Raw genomic sequence first — 13,539 nt, forward strand, 5'->3', positions numbered from 1 at the left:
AAGCTGAGCACCTCCCGGAAAACGCCCGAAGCCTGCCTCAGACACACACTACATATAGTACTTCGGGGTACCGTGGATGCCTTGACACCCACACACGCTGCAGAGGGATCTGCAGACCTGGGTCAGAGGAGACCGGGAGAGGAGCCTAGCCCACAGGAAAGTGAGGCTCTGTGGTCTCAAACTTCCCCACCAGGCCCTAAACCCTAAAGAGGGAGCCCATCTGGCCCTGGGAGCTTTCGAGGGTTTTTCTAAGTCATAAGCATCTCGTCGTGAGCTTCCAATTTGGGGCCCAAGTAATAATGCTCACGGCCCCACCCTTTGGGGGCAAGAAACATGGGGACATTCACAGGGAACAGCCTTCACCAAAAGCCCCTCCCCTAGCCCCAAGTCCCCGGCAACCCTGGCCACTGGTACCTGATATAGAAGCTGTCGCCAGGCAGGCCCTTGACCTTGGTGAACTCCTCAGGGCGGTACTGCACCTTCAGGCGGACACTGTCCTTGGGCTTCAGCATCTCCACATAGACCTCCTCCACTGTCTTGTTGCGCACGTCCAGACTACCGTACTACCCAGAGACGGAGGACTGGGGTCAGAGGGCAGAAGCTGGGCATCTTGGGCACCCGCGAGAGGCCAGGTGTAGGGTAAGGGTGAGACTCAGCATCCCGTTCACTGGGCATCCATCTGCCCCACCTCCGCAGGTAAGGCTGAGTCCTCTGTTGAGTGTCTGCTCTACCCTCAACAGCTGCTCCCAGGAGAAACCCTGTTCTAGTCCCCCCGCAAGTAAGGCTTATTGGAAACACAGCCCTTCACCTTGCTTATGCTCCTTGCTATCTTTGAGTACCTACGACCCACCTCCCCCACCCAACAGGAGACCCAATGAGCGGGAGATGGCCCTCGCCATCAGACCAGTCCTGAGTCCTCCCACTGACAACAGCAGAGCATCTCCCCTCCGGACACCAGTGCCCAAGCCGGGGCCCCCCTGCCCGCTTCCCCATGATCTACCCAGTAGGGGTCTGGGCAGCATCCAACACCCACACACAGCGGTCGCCAGCAGAGGCTGTGCTCCTCCACCTCCTGTGCCAACTGAGACGGCGGCAAGCCCGACGTGCGGGCGGAGAGCAGCCCGGCTGCTGCTCAGAGGGCGCAGAACTCACCTCAAGGACGAGGTCCCCAGGCACTAGGCCGTCGGGGCCCTTGGCAGGACTGTCGTCCTCCACCTCGGCCACGAACACCCCATGCAGGTTCCCACCACATAAGTGCACGCCAAGCTCCAGCTGGGACTTCTTGATGAAAACAACTCGTGGTTCTGGGGTCTTCTTGGTGGCATCTCCCACCATCCTTATGGGGAGGAAAATGAAGCTCTTCAATTGTGCACAGGGAGGGAGGAAGACATGAGAAAGATGAAACAGTGGTGACGCCCTAACCGTTTTCTGCTGCCCTCCCCCCAACCCCGCCACGGTCTCACGAGCTCTCAGAACCACAGGAGCCGGGAGGCGGGCCGACACAGCCTCTAGTTCTAGTGACCAGGTTTGTAGGCAGGATGCTGAGGTTTGGTAGAGGTGAACACGTGACCCCGGGTCACAAAGCCACTTGGGAACAGAGTGGACATCAACACCCCTGCTTTCCAGCCCAGCTGTCCATCACACACCATGGGCTATGTCTTGCCCACCTGGACTGCACTTGTTTTCCTAACTCTATTCTTCTGCAGAGAACTGCAGAGCCAGGCTCACCAGCCAGGGCACAACTCATCCAGCAAATGTTTACTGAGCAGCTTCTATGGCCCAGATGGCACTAAACCAAGAAGCAGGGCCCCTTGCCTCAAGGAACTCACAGCACAGGGACACTGAAAGGCTGGCAAACAAACTGAGTGAAGGAGACGGGACAGCAACAGAACCGAATGAGCAGGACCTCAGCGGGGGAGCCAGCTGGTGACGAAAATTTTGCTGCAGGTAAGTGTAGCCATAATGGGCACAGTGAACGGTCACAAGTAGGAAAGCCCTGAAGATGTCCCAGCTTCCAGCCTCAAACTTCTGTGAACAGTTCATTAAAGTCGAACCCGAGAAAGGGCTCTGTCCAAGACTGAAGAGTGACTGCCTCAGGACCCAGCCTGTGTGACCCTCCCCCACCTCCCCGCCAGCTCCTGCCCACACTAATGCCGCTCCCTCCTCCGGACATCTCTTCACGCCCGCCCTTTGCACGGCTAACCCCTGCTCATCCCGTGATGAGCTGTGACTTAGCTGTCACTGCCCTGCCATGCTCCTCATGACTGTTCCATTGCGGCCCCTGGCGCCCCTCCCAGCACTCCGGCCGTGCTGCACATGCCTGGACACTGGTCTGCCACCCTCAAACCTAGAGCTCCTTGGGGGCAACACCGCTGTTGATGGCCAGAGCCCGGGGCCTGGCTGGGGGATGACCGTGGGATTCTGTCTAAGGACAGAACCAGAAAACAAGTGAGTGAGAAAAGGAGGAGAGAAAGAAAAAAGGCAGAACTAAGAATAAGTCAAGTGAGAAAACGAAGAGAAAAAAAGGGAGAGAGGGCAGGACGGAGGGAGGAAAAAAGGACTGGCGTGCTCCCCACCCCAAATTCTGACAAGCCGGTGTGCCGTCTGCAGCGCAGGGCGGCGCTGGGACCCACGTCCCCCAGAGGATGTGCTTGGGCCCCAACAATGGCCCCCCGGACCCACCCCGCTCAGCCAAGTGCACGGATGGAAGGCTTGTGGCATGCATCTGCTGACCTGGAGCCGGGGGTGCTCTGCTTGGCCGGGGGTGTGCCAGGGCCCTCGTCCTGCTCCATCAGTGGGTCAATGACAGAGGGATGCTCCGGGGTGGTGGCACTGCTGCCCTGGAGAGTGGAGTGGGGACTGACAGGGTCCAGGTGGGAGCTGGGGACAGGACAGGAAGAGTGAGGAGTAGCATGCAGCCGGCCGGAGCCACCCCATCTCTGGTGGCGACCAGGTCTGGGACGTGAACAAGGACCAGGTCACGCAGCTCTGTGACCCGAACCCTGAGGAGAGCAGGCGCCTCAGGAGCCTGGACTCGGTCACCCAGCTGCAGGATCTGCCTGTCCTCAACTCGGGGATCCTCTGCAAAGGGGTCAGCCTGGCGACCCGTGAATTCACTGTTCTCTTTTCCTCTGCATGTGCATTTCAGCCCTTCCCTTCACAGGCGCTGCATGGCAGGGGCACGTCTCACCCTTTCCTCACCTGTCCTGCCACCCACAGCACAGAGGCAGACGGGGGCAGGTGTCCAGTGTCTGCTCGTGGAGTGGGGCCAGACCACTCTGTGGGAGCATCTGCCCGGGGCCGCAGCTCCTGCCTGCTCCACATACCCATGCCGGGGCTTCCTGCTGCACGCGGGACCCAGCCACCCGTTTCCACACCCTATTTCAGGAGGGAAAACCATCCCTCCATATGTCCCTTCTCCAAAACCCAGGGCTGGTCAACTCCTCTCTCATGGCAGCAGAATCCCCAGAACTTGCAGCTGGCACGTAGGTCTCCCCACAGCGAGCCACGCACCTGCCGCACCCGTCTCTCTTCCTGCGGCCCCCATGCCCCCTAGGAGGCCAGGGCCTCACCTGGACCGGGAGTGGCCGCTCAGCTGGTGCATGTGTGGGTTGTACTGGGCCAGGATGGTGATGGTGTCGCACTGCTGCCCGATGATGAGCCGGGCCTGCTGCTCCGTGGCGCTCCGCAGGTTTATGCCATTGAACTAGGAGACACCAGGAGCGGGCTCAGTGATGGCAGAGGAGGGCGTGGAGGAGGGCCTGGGGACTCAGGAAGGGAGGAGAGGCGAGGAGAGGAGGGAGAGGACGGCAGCTCCCGCTCACCTCAAGTAACTGGTCCCCGTACTCAAGGCCGGCCTGGTGAGCGATGCTCCCCCCGGTCACCTTGGAGACGTAGACACCGCCCTTCTCCCCGCTCACGATGGAGATGCCCAGCGGCTCCGAGCCCTTCTGCAGCTTCACATGGCGTGGCTCCTCCACGTAGGGCCTTGGAAGAGAGCCAACAGTTTTGGGGACTCAGGCTCAAAGGAAAGGTCTGGGGAAGATCTGAGGTCAGGCATGCAATCACTACGCAGAAAGGGCCAGGGGGCACAGACGCTCCTATGATGACACGGCTGGATGGGAACACGATGAAGTCCACCTTTGTACGACGGTGATACACAACCGCATGCAATACAGACACCACCCCCCACCCGCGGATGGACACAGAAGCACCCAGTCCCAAAGACACCAAGAAGGGTCTGTGTGAACTATAAACACTGATATGCGCGGGGAAAAGGCACGCAGGTTTCCCTAACAGGAGAGGAGTGGCCTCACAATGTGCAACGTACAAACCTCCAATGGGGTCTCAAGACGCCCTTGGGGCAAAAGGACTGCTTTCTGGGGTGATATTCACCCAAGAAGGGGCAACATTAAATATCAGTTTTTATATTTACCAGGACACAGGAGGATGCAAAATGATCATGAGATTAAGCTGCTGCAAACCGGAGGCACTAAAAAGGGAGCGGGGAGGCTGGGAGCAAGGCGGCACCATGCACCCACTGGCCCCGGGGAGCCGCCCACCGCACCGCGGGGGATAAGGGGCGCAGGGGGGGCTGGGGTGGGGACCTCCTGTCGGGCCAACCTCACGCTCCTCAGGGAGGAGGACCTGGGCCTGGCAGCCACAGGCAGTCTCAGGAGGGATCTGTGGTGGTGGAGGCATCTGGAAGGTGCAAAAGGTTAGAAAGCAGAGCGGGGGTGATCGGAGGAGGAAGACAACCACAGACGCCTGGAACGTGACAGACAGACAGACAGACAGTTAAGTGACCCCGAGCCGCCAGGACCCCCGCTGCATGCTGCCCGAGCTCCTCCTCAGGACAAGACTGCAGCCAAAGGCCAGGGGAGGGGACAAGCAGAGCGCCACCCCCGAGGGCTCCCTCCTCCAGAGCACATGTCAGGGAGGGGTGGGGGGGTGGGGGGGTGGTCCACGTGCTGAAGGGCAGGCAGGCAGAGGGGGGCCCTTTGGGAGGGAATCCTTACTTTTTAATCTCCCGAATGATTTAAAATTTTTATAATATGCACAAGAGTTTTGTCAGAACAATAAGGCTGCTTTGTAAAAGAAGTTCATAAAGTATACTTAACACTACAAACAGCTTAAAACATAACATTAAGGAGGAAGTTTATGTATGTAAAACAACATAAATAAAGCATGTATTTAAACTGTATATATACATACACACACACCTCAGAAGGTGAAATAACAGCAACTGAACCTCGGGTTGATGAGATTATGTGACTTTTTTTCTTTCTACTTTTCTAGTTTTCCCAGTTTTCTATAACGATAGTTAACTTGAGACTGAGCAAAAGAGGGACTATTTTTAGTAAGTAACCCATTCTTCAGTCAGGTCACACACGTTAAAATTTATGTCACCTAAGCGCTGTGAAGGCAGGAATCACCGACACTGACGCACACACTCGCTCACACACACACACCGGTTCTCTGTGCACCGCGGAGAAAGCTAAGGGGATGTCTGAACCGCATGTGATAAGGCCCCTTCTGCTTCTAAGGAGCCCCCTTCAGTGGGGGGAAAGTCTTGTTCTCTCAGTGACCTGAGCTGGGGGTTCGGTAAAACCTCACACCCCCAGGGCCAGTTTGTGCTCCTGTCTGCACGATGCAGGTGAGGCCATCATGAACACGTCCACGCGAACTGTGCTGACTCCCCTGGGGGCCCAGGCGCCTTGGTGGTTATGGGTACGCTCTGTTCTCCAGTTTACACTTGCCAGGTGTGCTGTCTTACAGGTTCAGATCGTAAATGAGATTTTCTTAACTATGGGCCCACCCAGCAGCGTCTCTCCCATGGCTTGCAGCTACAAGGGTCCTCAGCTTTCTGGATGTAAGTGGAGGAGAGTAGCTCTAGTCCTAGATCCTAAGTGATTAGATACAGGTAAGTTCAAGTTTAATCCAATCTCCCACTAGGATCTAGACAGAACCCTTTAAATAGATAGATACGATCTGGTAAATCCCACTCTGAAGAACACCGGAGGTGGATGAGGAACGTGCAGAGCTTGTGCAGGAAGGGACCAGCCCTGAGAGGAGGCACGTCTGGACTGACAGCTGAGATCGGCCTGCATTTCAAAATGAACCAATAAACGGCTAAGCTGTACATGTATGCTTCACACACTCTCTTCCTATGTGTATTTTATCTCACAATAAAAAGCTTGGGGGGCGGGGGGAGGGAGCAAGCGATACAGCTGTGTTCTGGGGCCAAAAAGAAAAGGGTAAGAAGGAGTCCTGGGACTTCCCTGGTGGTCCAGTGGTTAAGACTCCACTCTTCCACTGCAGGGGGCAGGGGTTTGATTCCTGGTTGGGGAACTAAGATCCCGCATGTTGCGTGGTGCAGCCAAAAGTTCAAAAAAAAAAGAGTCCTGATTCTAATTAGTATAGGCCAGTCACTAACCATGTGACCACAGACAGACCACTCCAACTTTCTGGCCTCAGTTTCCTCATCTTTAAAATGGGGCCGATGACGATGCCGCTGATCACAGGGTTATGTGAGGACTTCACGACTTATTACGTGGAACGTGCTTAAGCAAGGGCCTGGGGAGCAGTGAACGGCATCACTCCATCACGGTCACTGTCAGGTCGTCCCCAGCATCACGTGCTGGAGCCCCCCTCCTCCCGTGGGCACTCAGTGGAAGGAGCTCACCCTGCTCCTCCAACTGGCCATCCACGTGCGCCCCTCCTCCTGCATCACGTGTCCACAGGACTTCCTCGTGACGTCCTGGAGCAAGACACCAGGGGATGCTAGGCGACCCAAACGCCTGCAGCCTCGCCGGAGGTCAACTCTGTCGGAACTCCCCAAACCGCACCACGCCCGGGGCCGAGGGCGCGGCCGAGCGCTGGCCCGCTACAGCAGCGCGCCATCCTCCCCTGTGCCCACTCACCTGTCCTTTCTGCGCTCCCCGAGGGCCGCGGGGTTGACGGCAATCCTGGGCAATGTGGCGGCTGAGGTCTGGGATGGGCTACAGGAGGACAGGCCTTCGACATTCAGAGGAGACTGCGGGGGAGTGCTGCACTCCGAGTGGGACAGCGAGCCTGCCGAGAGGGGTGGGTGAGGGCCGGGCCTGCACCTCCGCTCCCGCAGCCCGGACGCACGGCCATGCGTGCGGGTGCCTTGTGCCTCGTGCCTCACACTCCCCCCTGCATCTCCCGCCAGGGCCCGGGTCCTGGCCCTGCCAGCATAACTGATGGCTGAGACCGGGAGTGAACTGTGAGCAGTGCCCAGACACCCCACCCTGAGGACGGAGGGTGTCAGCACGGGGAAGGGCCACTGAGAAGTTCTCACCTCTGTCAGAGCCCATGACAGACCGCGGATATCTTGGCGTTGATGGGATTTTAATGCGTTCTGCCTTAAACTGCAAGTTGCTCGAAGACCCTGTGGTTCCACAAGGGGACAAAACTTTAGGCCTGCAATTAAACAGCACCCCTCACTCCCTCACCACCATCCTAGCAGTCAGGAAACATACACGGTTATGACAGAATGAAAGTGGGCCCTGCCATTTATCCCCAAGGGGGTCTCAACGTGGAACAGTCAGGGAAAGCAGAGGCCTAGCCCCAGTACGTGAATAAACCGTGCAGGGCTAGGCTGCTTCAGAACAGCATCCCACAAGTCTCGCTTCCAGCCCCGAACAGAGACAGCACCCCACGCGACAGGCGCGACTGCCGGCCTTGTGTCCACAACGCCGGAAGCAGCTCCACCAGAGTCTCTTTGAGACAACTGCTAGCCTCGACTCTGGGGTGCGTTTTCCGTAAGTGATCGGCAACATGACATCCCCCAGAATGACCTCAGGGTCAGGGAGCAAGGCTCCTGGGCCAGGGGTCACCAGAACAACTATACGGCCACCGTGGGAAGCTGCAGGAAGGCCACAGGAAAGGGCTCTGGCTGCAGCGTGGAGCCGGCCTCGGGAGAGGGGCTGTGTGTGTGGGCCGCCAGGAGGTCTGGGCACGAGGATGCGGGTAGAGATGAAGAAAGACTGCTGCCTGCTCTGGCGAGAAGGCGCCAGTGGCTCAGTTACCGTGGCGGGCGCTGGAGGGCAGGGAGTTGCACCCGTGGGAGGCTCTCATCTCAGAGCAGTCGCTGCAGGCCCTGGGGCTCAGATCCAGGCTCAGGCGGCCCTGGTGCTGGACACTGTCGAAAAGCAGACAAGTGAGGGGCTCGGGAGAAGGACCAGGTCAGGATAACAAGTGGCTGGCCACCCTGAGGCCCTCTGCCAGCTCAGGGAGGCCCAGAAGCGGCTCCCAGTCGGCCGAGGACGGCGACTGCCTGCAGCCACGCTCAGAGGGCCCTGCAAGCGCCAGGCCAGGACCAAGCTCACTGGGACAGAGGGCTTTCTGCAGGGACGCACAGAGGCTCTGCCTCCTGGGCGGGCACGGAGGGGCAGGACGGCACCGAGGCTCTCCCTAGAGGAGCCCGTCCCTGGAAACGGGAGAGCTGAGGGCGGGGAGCCCGCGTTGCCCACGTCGGGCTGGCCCGCATTCAGGCCCGACGATGACCTCTTCTAGCTGTGAGACTACATCTCTTGCCTGCTTAGGGCCTTCCAGGGGTCTTCACTGTACTCAAAATAAAACCCAAACTCTGGGTTTGTGCCCTATGACGTGGGCCTTCCTCCTGACTCACCGTCTCTTTGCCAAGCTCCCCTACTCTCTCCCTGGAGCCCACTGCACCATTCTCAGATGCCCGGGCTGCAGCACCTACAGCCCTCCTTCCTGGAGGCTCCTCCCCAAGTCGTACAACTGGCCTCTTCTCAGCCTTCTAGTCACGGCAGCATCCCCCTGCACGGGGCCCTCTCCACCGCCCAATATAACTTGCCACCCTCTTCCAAGTCACAGCCTAGCTTGTCAACACTTTAGGGTCTTTAGGGCCATTCAGCACCATCTGGTATCACTCTGTTCTCTTTTTTGGTCGTTCCCCACTCCCCACCTCGGCCCCGGCCACTTGAACACAAATGCCACAGGAGATGAAGTCTGTCTACTTAATTTTTCACTGTAGCCCTCTAGAACTATAGCAGTCCACGGCATGTAGTCTGTGCTCTATTAAAACCTGTCAAGTAATCGAATGAATGAGTGACCTTGAGCCAATCCATTCATTTTCTTAAGGCTCAGTTCCTCATCTATCAACCAGAGACGGTAATAGTAGGGTGGCTCTGGTGACCAAGTGAGATGACGCTTATAAAGGTCTGAGGACAGTACCTGGCATGTGAGCGCTCAGCTATCAGCTGCCTTCTCTACCATCGTCCTACAAATACCTTTTCAAGCTCCACGCTGGTAAATAAAGAGAGCGACCTTAAAGTTTCCTTTCCCCGGGGCCCCAGCGCTGCTCTACCCGGCCTCTTCCCAGCTAGGCAAGGGAACCCCTCTATACACAGTGGCCTTATGCCCAGGTGGGCTTGGATGGCTGGGGTACAGGGAAGCACAGGTGGCTTCACATACCTGGGATGCAAACCCTGGGGGCCAGCCTCTCTGGGGACAGGCGGAGAGCTGCAAGGGCCGACCCTGTGGCTGCGCACGGTGTAGATGGGGTTCCTCAGGACGGAGCTCACAGTGGTGCTCGGGGTCATACTGCGGGGAACAGTGCCTGCAAATGGGCAGGGTGAGACAGTGGCCCCAAAGCATCCAGCCAGCCCCAGATCTATGCAAGCTTCTGGCCCTGCTCCACCTGTAAGGCAGGAGAACCCTCTTCAGTGCTTCCCATTTCCCAGGCTGCTATGGGGAGAAAGCACTCTGAAAAGCTAAAAAATGTCACTGATAGAAGACTGAACACTCCAGACAGGTCAGTAGTGGCTAGATCTTTGAGGACACACAGCAGCTCCCTGCAATGACAGTCTCCACTCTCCCTGGGACTGGGCGGCCCTGGGAGCCCGCATCGACCCTCCTCCCCGGCCCTGCCCTGCCAGCTCACCCACAGACGCCCTGCTGGGGTAGAAGGGGGGGTTGCTGTGCCGGCTGGAATGCCCTGGCGAGTAAGGGGACCACTCCTGGAGATCTGGGGAGAGCTCTCCACTGGCCGGGACGCTCTTCTGCTCCTGCAGAACCAAAGGCAAGAGGCAGTGGCTGGAAACAGGGAAACACACAGGCATTTGCAAGCGATTTCTATCCCTTACGCCCTAGCTTCTCCCACTCAGACACATGACGTGACATTTGGGAGAGATCGTTAACTCGTTTATTCATTCACGTTGCCTTACACATCTGGAAGAGAAGAACTTCCTTCAAAAATACTTTGGAAGAAAACCACACAGCAAGAATCTGTTCTTTCGAATAAACAGCTTTTGTGTGTAGAGAGGGTGGAACACATGGGTGCATCGGGCACACGTATGCAGCAACTCCACACAACCTGCCCAGCCGTGTGAAGCTCCGTGTCTGCTGAAAGTAGCAGGGATTTGTTCTCCTGCTCACAGCAATCTCTCCCTTCTGGAAATGACCACAGCACCCACAAAAACAAGCCGGCCTGTCCTGCTGCCGGCTAACAGATTCACACGTGCTATCTTGCCTCCCTAAATCCTTTGAGGTGGGTCCTTGCCACTTGGGTTTATTGCAATACGAGTTCAAAAGCTTCTGGCTCAATAAGCAAATCAAACCCCAGACCCAAGGAAGCGTTGCCCTCTTGGCGTCGTATCACCGCTATCACGCACACCCCAGGCTGCTTTCTAATCTCCTAAAGGGAGACTGCTTCCTGCGGGCACTCACCTGCCATCCCCTCCCCTTCTCCCGGGCAGGTGCTGAGAGCAGAGGCAAAGGAGCCAGGGCTAAGCCTGAGCTGGGGGATGCCAGTGCGGGCGGGCGCAGGTCCCTGTGTGGCCCGCCCCACCTCCACCTCCCCCTGACCCACTCCAGGGCTGAGCTCTACCTCCAGGAACTGAGCAGAGATCACTACTGGAGCGAGCTTGGGCCGAAAGCTGGGAGCAGACTTTGGCCGGCGGCGCTTCTGCCCCAGCTCGTCCATCTTCTGGGAGGTGAGGTCCTCGTCACAGGACTTCTTGGCCGGCAGGTAGGAGGAGTCCCCGTCCCCTTCAGGGTAGTAGCTGGAAGCAATGCGGACCCTGGCCTTGCGAGGGGGCGAGGCGTGCATGGGCTCCCCGGGGTCCATGTCGGGGGGCAGGGCGCTCGGGGGGCTGGTGGATGGGGAGCTGCCCACTAGAGTGGCCTCTGACTCAGAACTGGTTTCCAGTTTGTGCTGGAACTTAATAGAGTCACCCCTCCTGGGAGGTTTTGGGGGCGTCAGAGGTCCCACCCTCTTGGAGGGCAGGGGGGAGTAAGCAGGCCCAGGGCCTGGGAGCAGGTAGTCTATTTTGGGGGGCGTCTGGGGGCGTTTGAAAGTGTTTGGGTCAAAGATAGACTTTCTTTGCTTTGGCTTCTTGTAAACGGAGAGCTTCTCGGGTCCTGCCGCGGAGCTGAGCACAGCCTTGGGCCAGGTCCCGCCGCTGTTGGCATTCTCGGGCTCTGCCTTGTCCAGGCGGGCCTCTGCCTCCCCACAGGGGCCCACCTCAGTCTCGAAGGGCAGCAGTGGCCGCCGGCTACGCACGTCCACCGGCCCAGAGCCACGCTCCCCCGAGGCGTCCGAGCGGAAGGGGCTCAGGCTACGCTCGGAGGCGCTGGGACAGGCCTGGGGGGAGCCGGGGAAGGTTCCCCCGGGGAACGGCTTGTGCAGGAAGGAGCTGCTGCCTCCTGGGGGGCCAGACTCCTTCCTGTCCTCCAGCCTGTCGGCGTAGAAGATGTCCGTCTGCGTGGAGTTGTTGTGCTGCATCAAATTCCGTTTATTCTGAGCCTGGACCTCCGGGCCGTGGGCTCGGAAGCTCAGCATCTTATCAGAGTCCTTGATGTTTTCAAAGATGTTCTGGCCGCTCCACGACGCGCTCTGAGGGAACACCTAAGTAGGGGTTGCAGAGGAGGGAGGAAGAGAGCCGGTGAGACCGCACGACCTGGAGCTGCCACCAAAAACCACCCCTGGAGGTAGAGCGATGGTCAGGAATGGGCCACACACACCCCAAAGTTGGACAGATGGACAGACGTGCAGGCATGTACACCTCGCCAACAGGTGACGCTTGCTCACAGCCAGGCCACTGGGAACCCACAGGAAAGACACAAAGTTCCCTTGACTTTGAGCATTTTCTGAAATCACCTGCACTGTGTCCTGCCTATTTTTTAAAATTATTAAATGTAAATATAAAAAATTCACTATTAAAGGCATCTTACAGTACACCTAGACAATGGAATATTATTCAGTGATAAAAAGAAACAACCTATCAAGCCATGAAAAGACATGCAGGAACCTTAAATGCACAGGACTAAGTGAAAGAAGCCAATCTGAAAAGGCTGCATGCTATGTGAGTCCAGCTATATGACGTTCTGGAAAAGGCAAAACTACAGAGATAGTCAAAAGATCAGCGTTTGCCGGGGGTTGAGGGGGAGGAAGGGATGAACAGGTGAAGCCCAGAGGCTCTTCAGGGCACTGAAATCACTCTGCAGGATACTGTAACGGCGGATACGTGTCATTATACATTTGTCTAAACCCGTAGAATGTACAACCCCAAGAGTGGATCCTCACGTTAACTACAGACTTTAGTTAATACTAATGTATTAATATTGGCTCATCGATATCACAGAGCGGAAGATATGAGAACTCTGTACTAACTCAACTTTTCTGTAAACCTAAATCTGTTCCCCAAAAAGGCTATTAATTTTAAAATAATTTTTTAAAATATCTCTTAATGAAGTAGATGAGCCTTTTTCCAACCTTCTTAGAAAAGCTGATAAGAAGTACAATAAACGCCCTTAAACCCATTTAGATTCAACAATATTTTGCCCAATTGTCTGTATCTACTTATACTGCAGATCATTCGAAAATAAGTTACAAATATGACATTTCACCCGAACAGCTTTAGCACGCACTTCTCCCAAATAAGGCCATTCTCCTGTATGACCCCAATACCATCATTATACCCAGGAAAAGTAACAATTCCCTAAGATCATCTCATTATCCAGTCCAGATCCAAATGTACCCCCCACCTCCAAAATGTCCTTCATAGCTAGGTTTTTTTGTTTCTGGGTTTTTGGTTTTGGTTTTGGTTTTGAAACCAGGATCCAGTCAGGGTTCACGCATACCTTGCACTTATAAATCAAGACCTTTTTTCCAAGGATCCCAGTGATGTGGAGAAGTGGCTTGCGTACAAGGAGCTGGGGTTCTGCCTGCCCCAAAGAGGGCGAGAGCAGAGCCAGTGAAGGGCGGGGGCCCTTACCTTCAGGAGGGAGAGGGTCAGGGAGTCCTGGCAGCTCCGCAGCAGAGATTCACACTCATTCAGAGACTTGTTGTCCAGTGCAATGCCATTGATCTAGGGCCAACAGAGAGCCCGTCAGGCCCACCACCAGGATAGGGGTTCTGCCTAGCTGCTGACCCACGCTGGACAGTGGGCCTTGTTCTGTAAGGTGCCCCCGTCTGGAGCTGGCAAAGGAGAGAAAGCCCCTCCCCAGTTAAGGCCCTCAAAGTCCAGTTATGGGGCTTCTGAG

At 56.8% G+C, this 13,539-nt stretch overlaps 1 protein-coding gene across 1 annotated transcript in view; it reads right to left on the minus strand.

Annotated features, from left to right (window-relative positions):
- Positions 1 to 13,539, minus strand: part of DLG5 (discs large MAGUK scaffold protein 5) — a gene marked incomplete at its 5' end in the record, with an annotated part of 120,736 nt that overhangs the window by 13,695 nt on the left and 93,502 nt on the right. Inside the window, 12 exon segments of the mRNA XM_082673425.1 lie at positions 415 to 563; positions 1,153 to 1,336; positions 2,734 to 2,880; positions 3,573 to 3,706; positions 3,825 to 3,987; positions 6,924 to 7,074; positions 7,325 to 7,414; positions 8,055 to 8,167; positions 9,469 to 9,613; positions 9,938 to 10,061; positions 10,883 to 11,902; positions 13,272 to 13,364. Of these exon segments, the coding sequence (XP_082529551.1) occupies positions 415 to 563; positions 1,153 to 1,336; positions 2,734 to 2,880; positions 3,573 to 3,706; positions 3,825 to 3,987; positions 6,924 to 7,074; positions 7,325 to 7,414; positions 8,055 to 8,167; positions 9,469 to 9,613; positions 9,938 to 10,061; positions 10,883 to 11,902; positions 13,272 to 13,364 (2,513 nt within the window).

Source organism: Grampus griseus (assembly GCF_964374135.1).
Source record: "Grampus griseus genome assembly, chromosome: 16".
In the NCBI taxonomy this organism is placed as follows: Eukaryota; Metazoa; Chordata; class Mammalia; order Artiodactyla; family Delphinidae; genus Grampus; species Grampus griseus.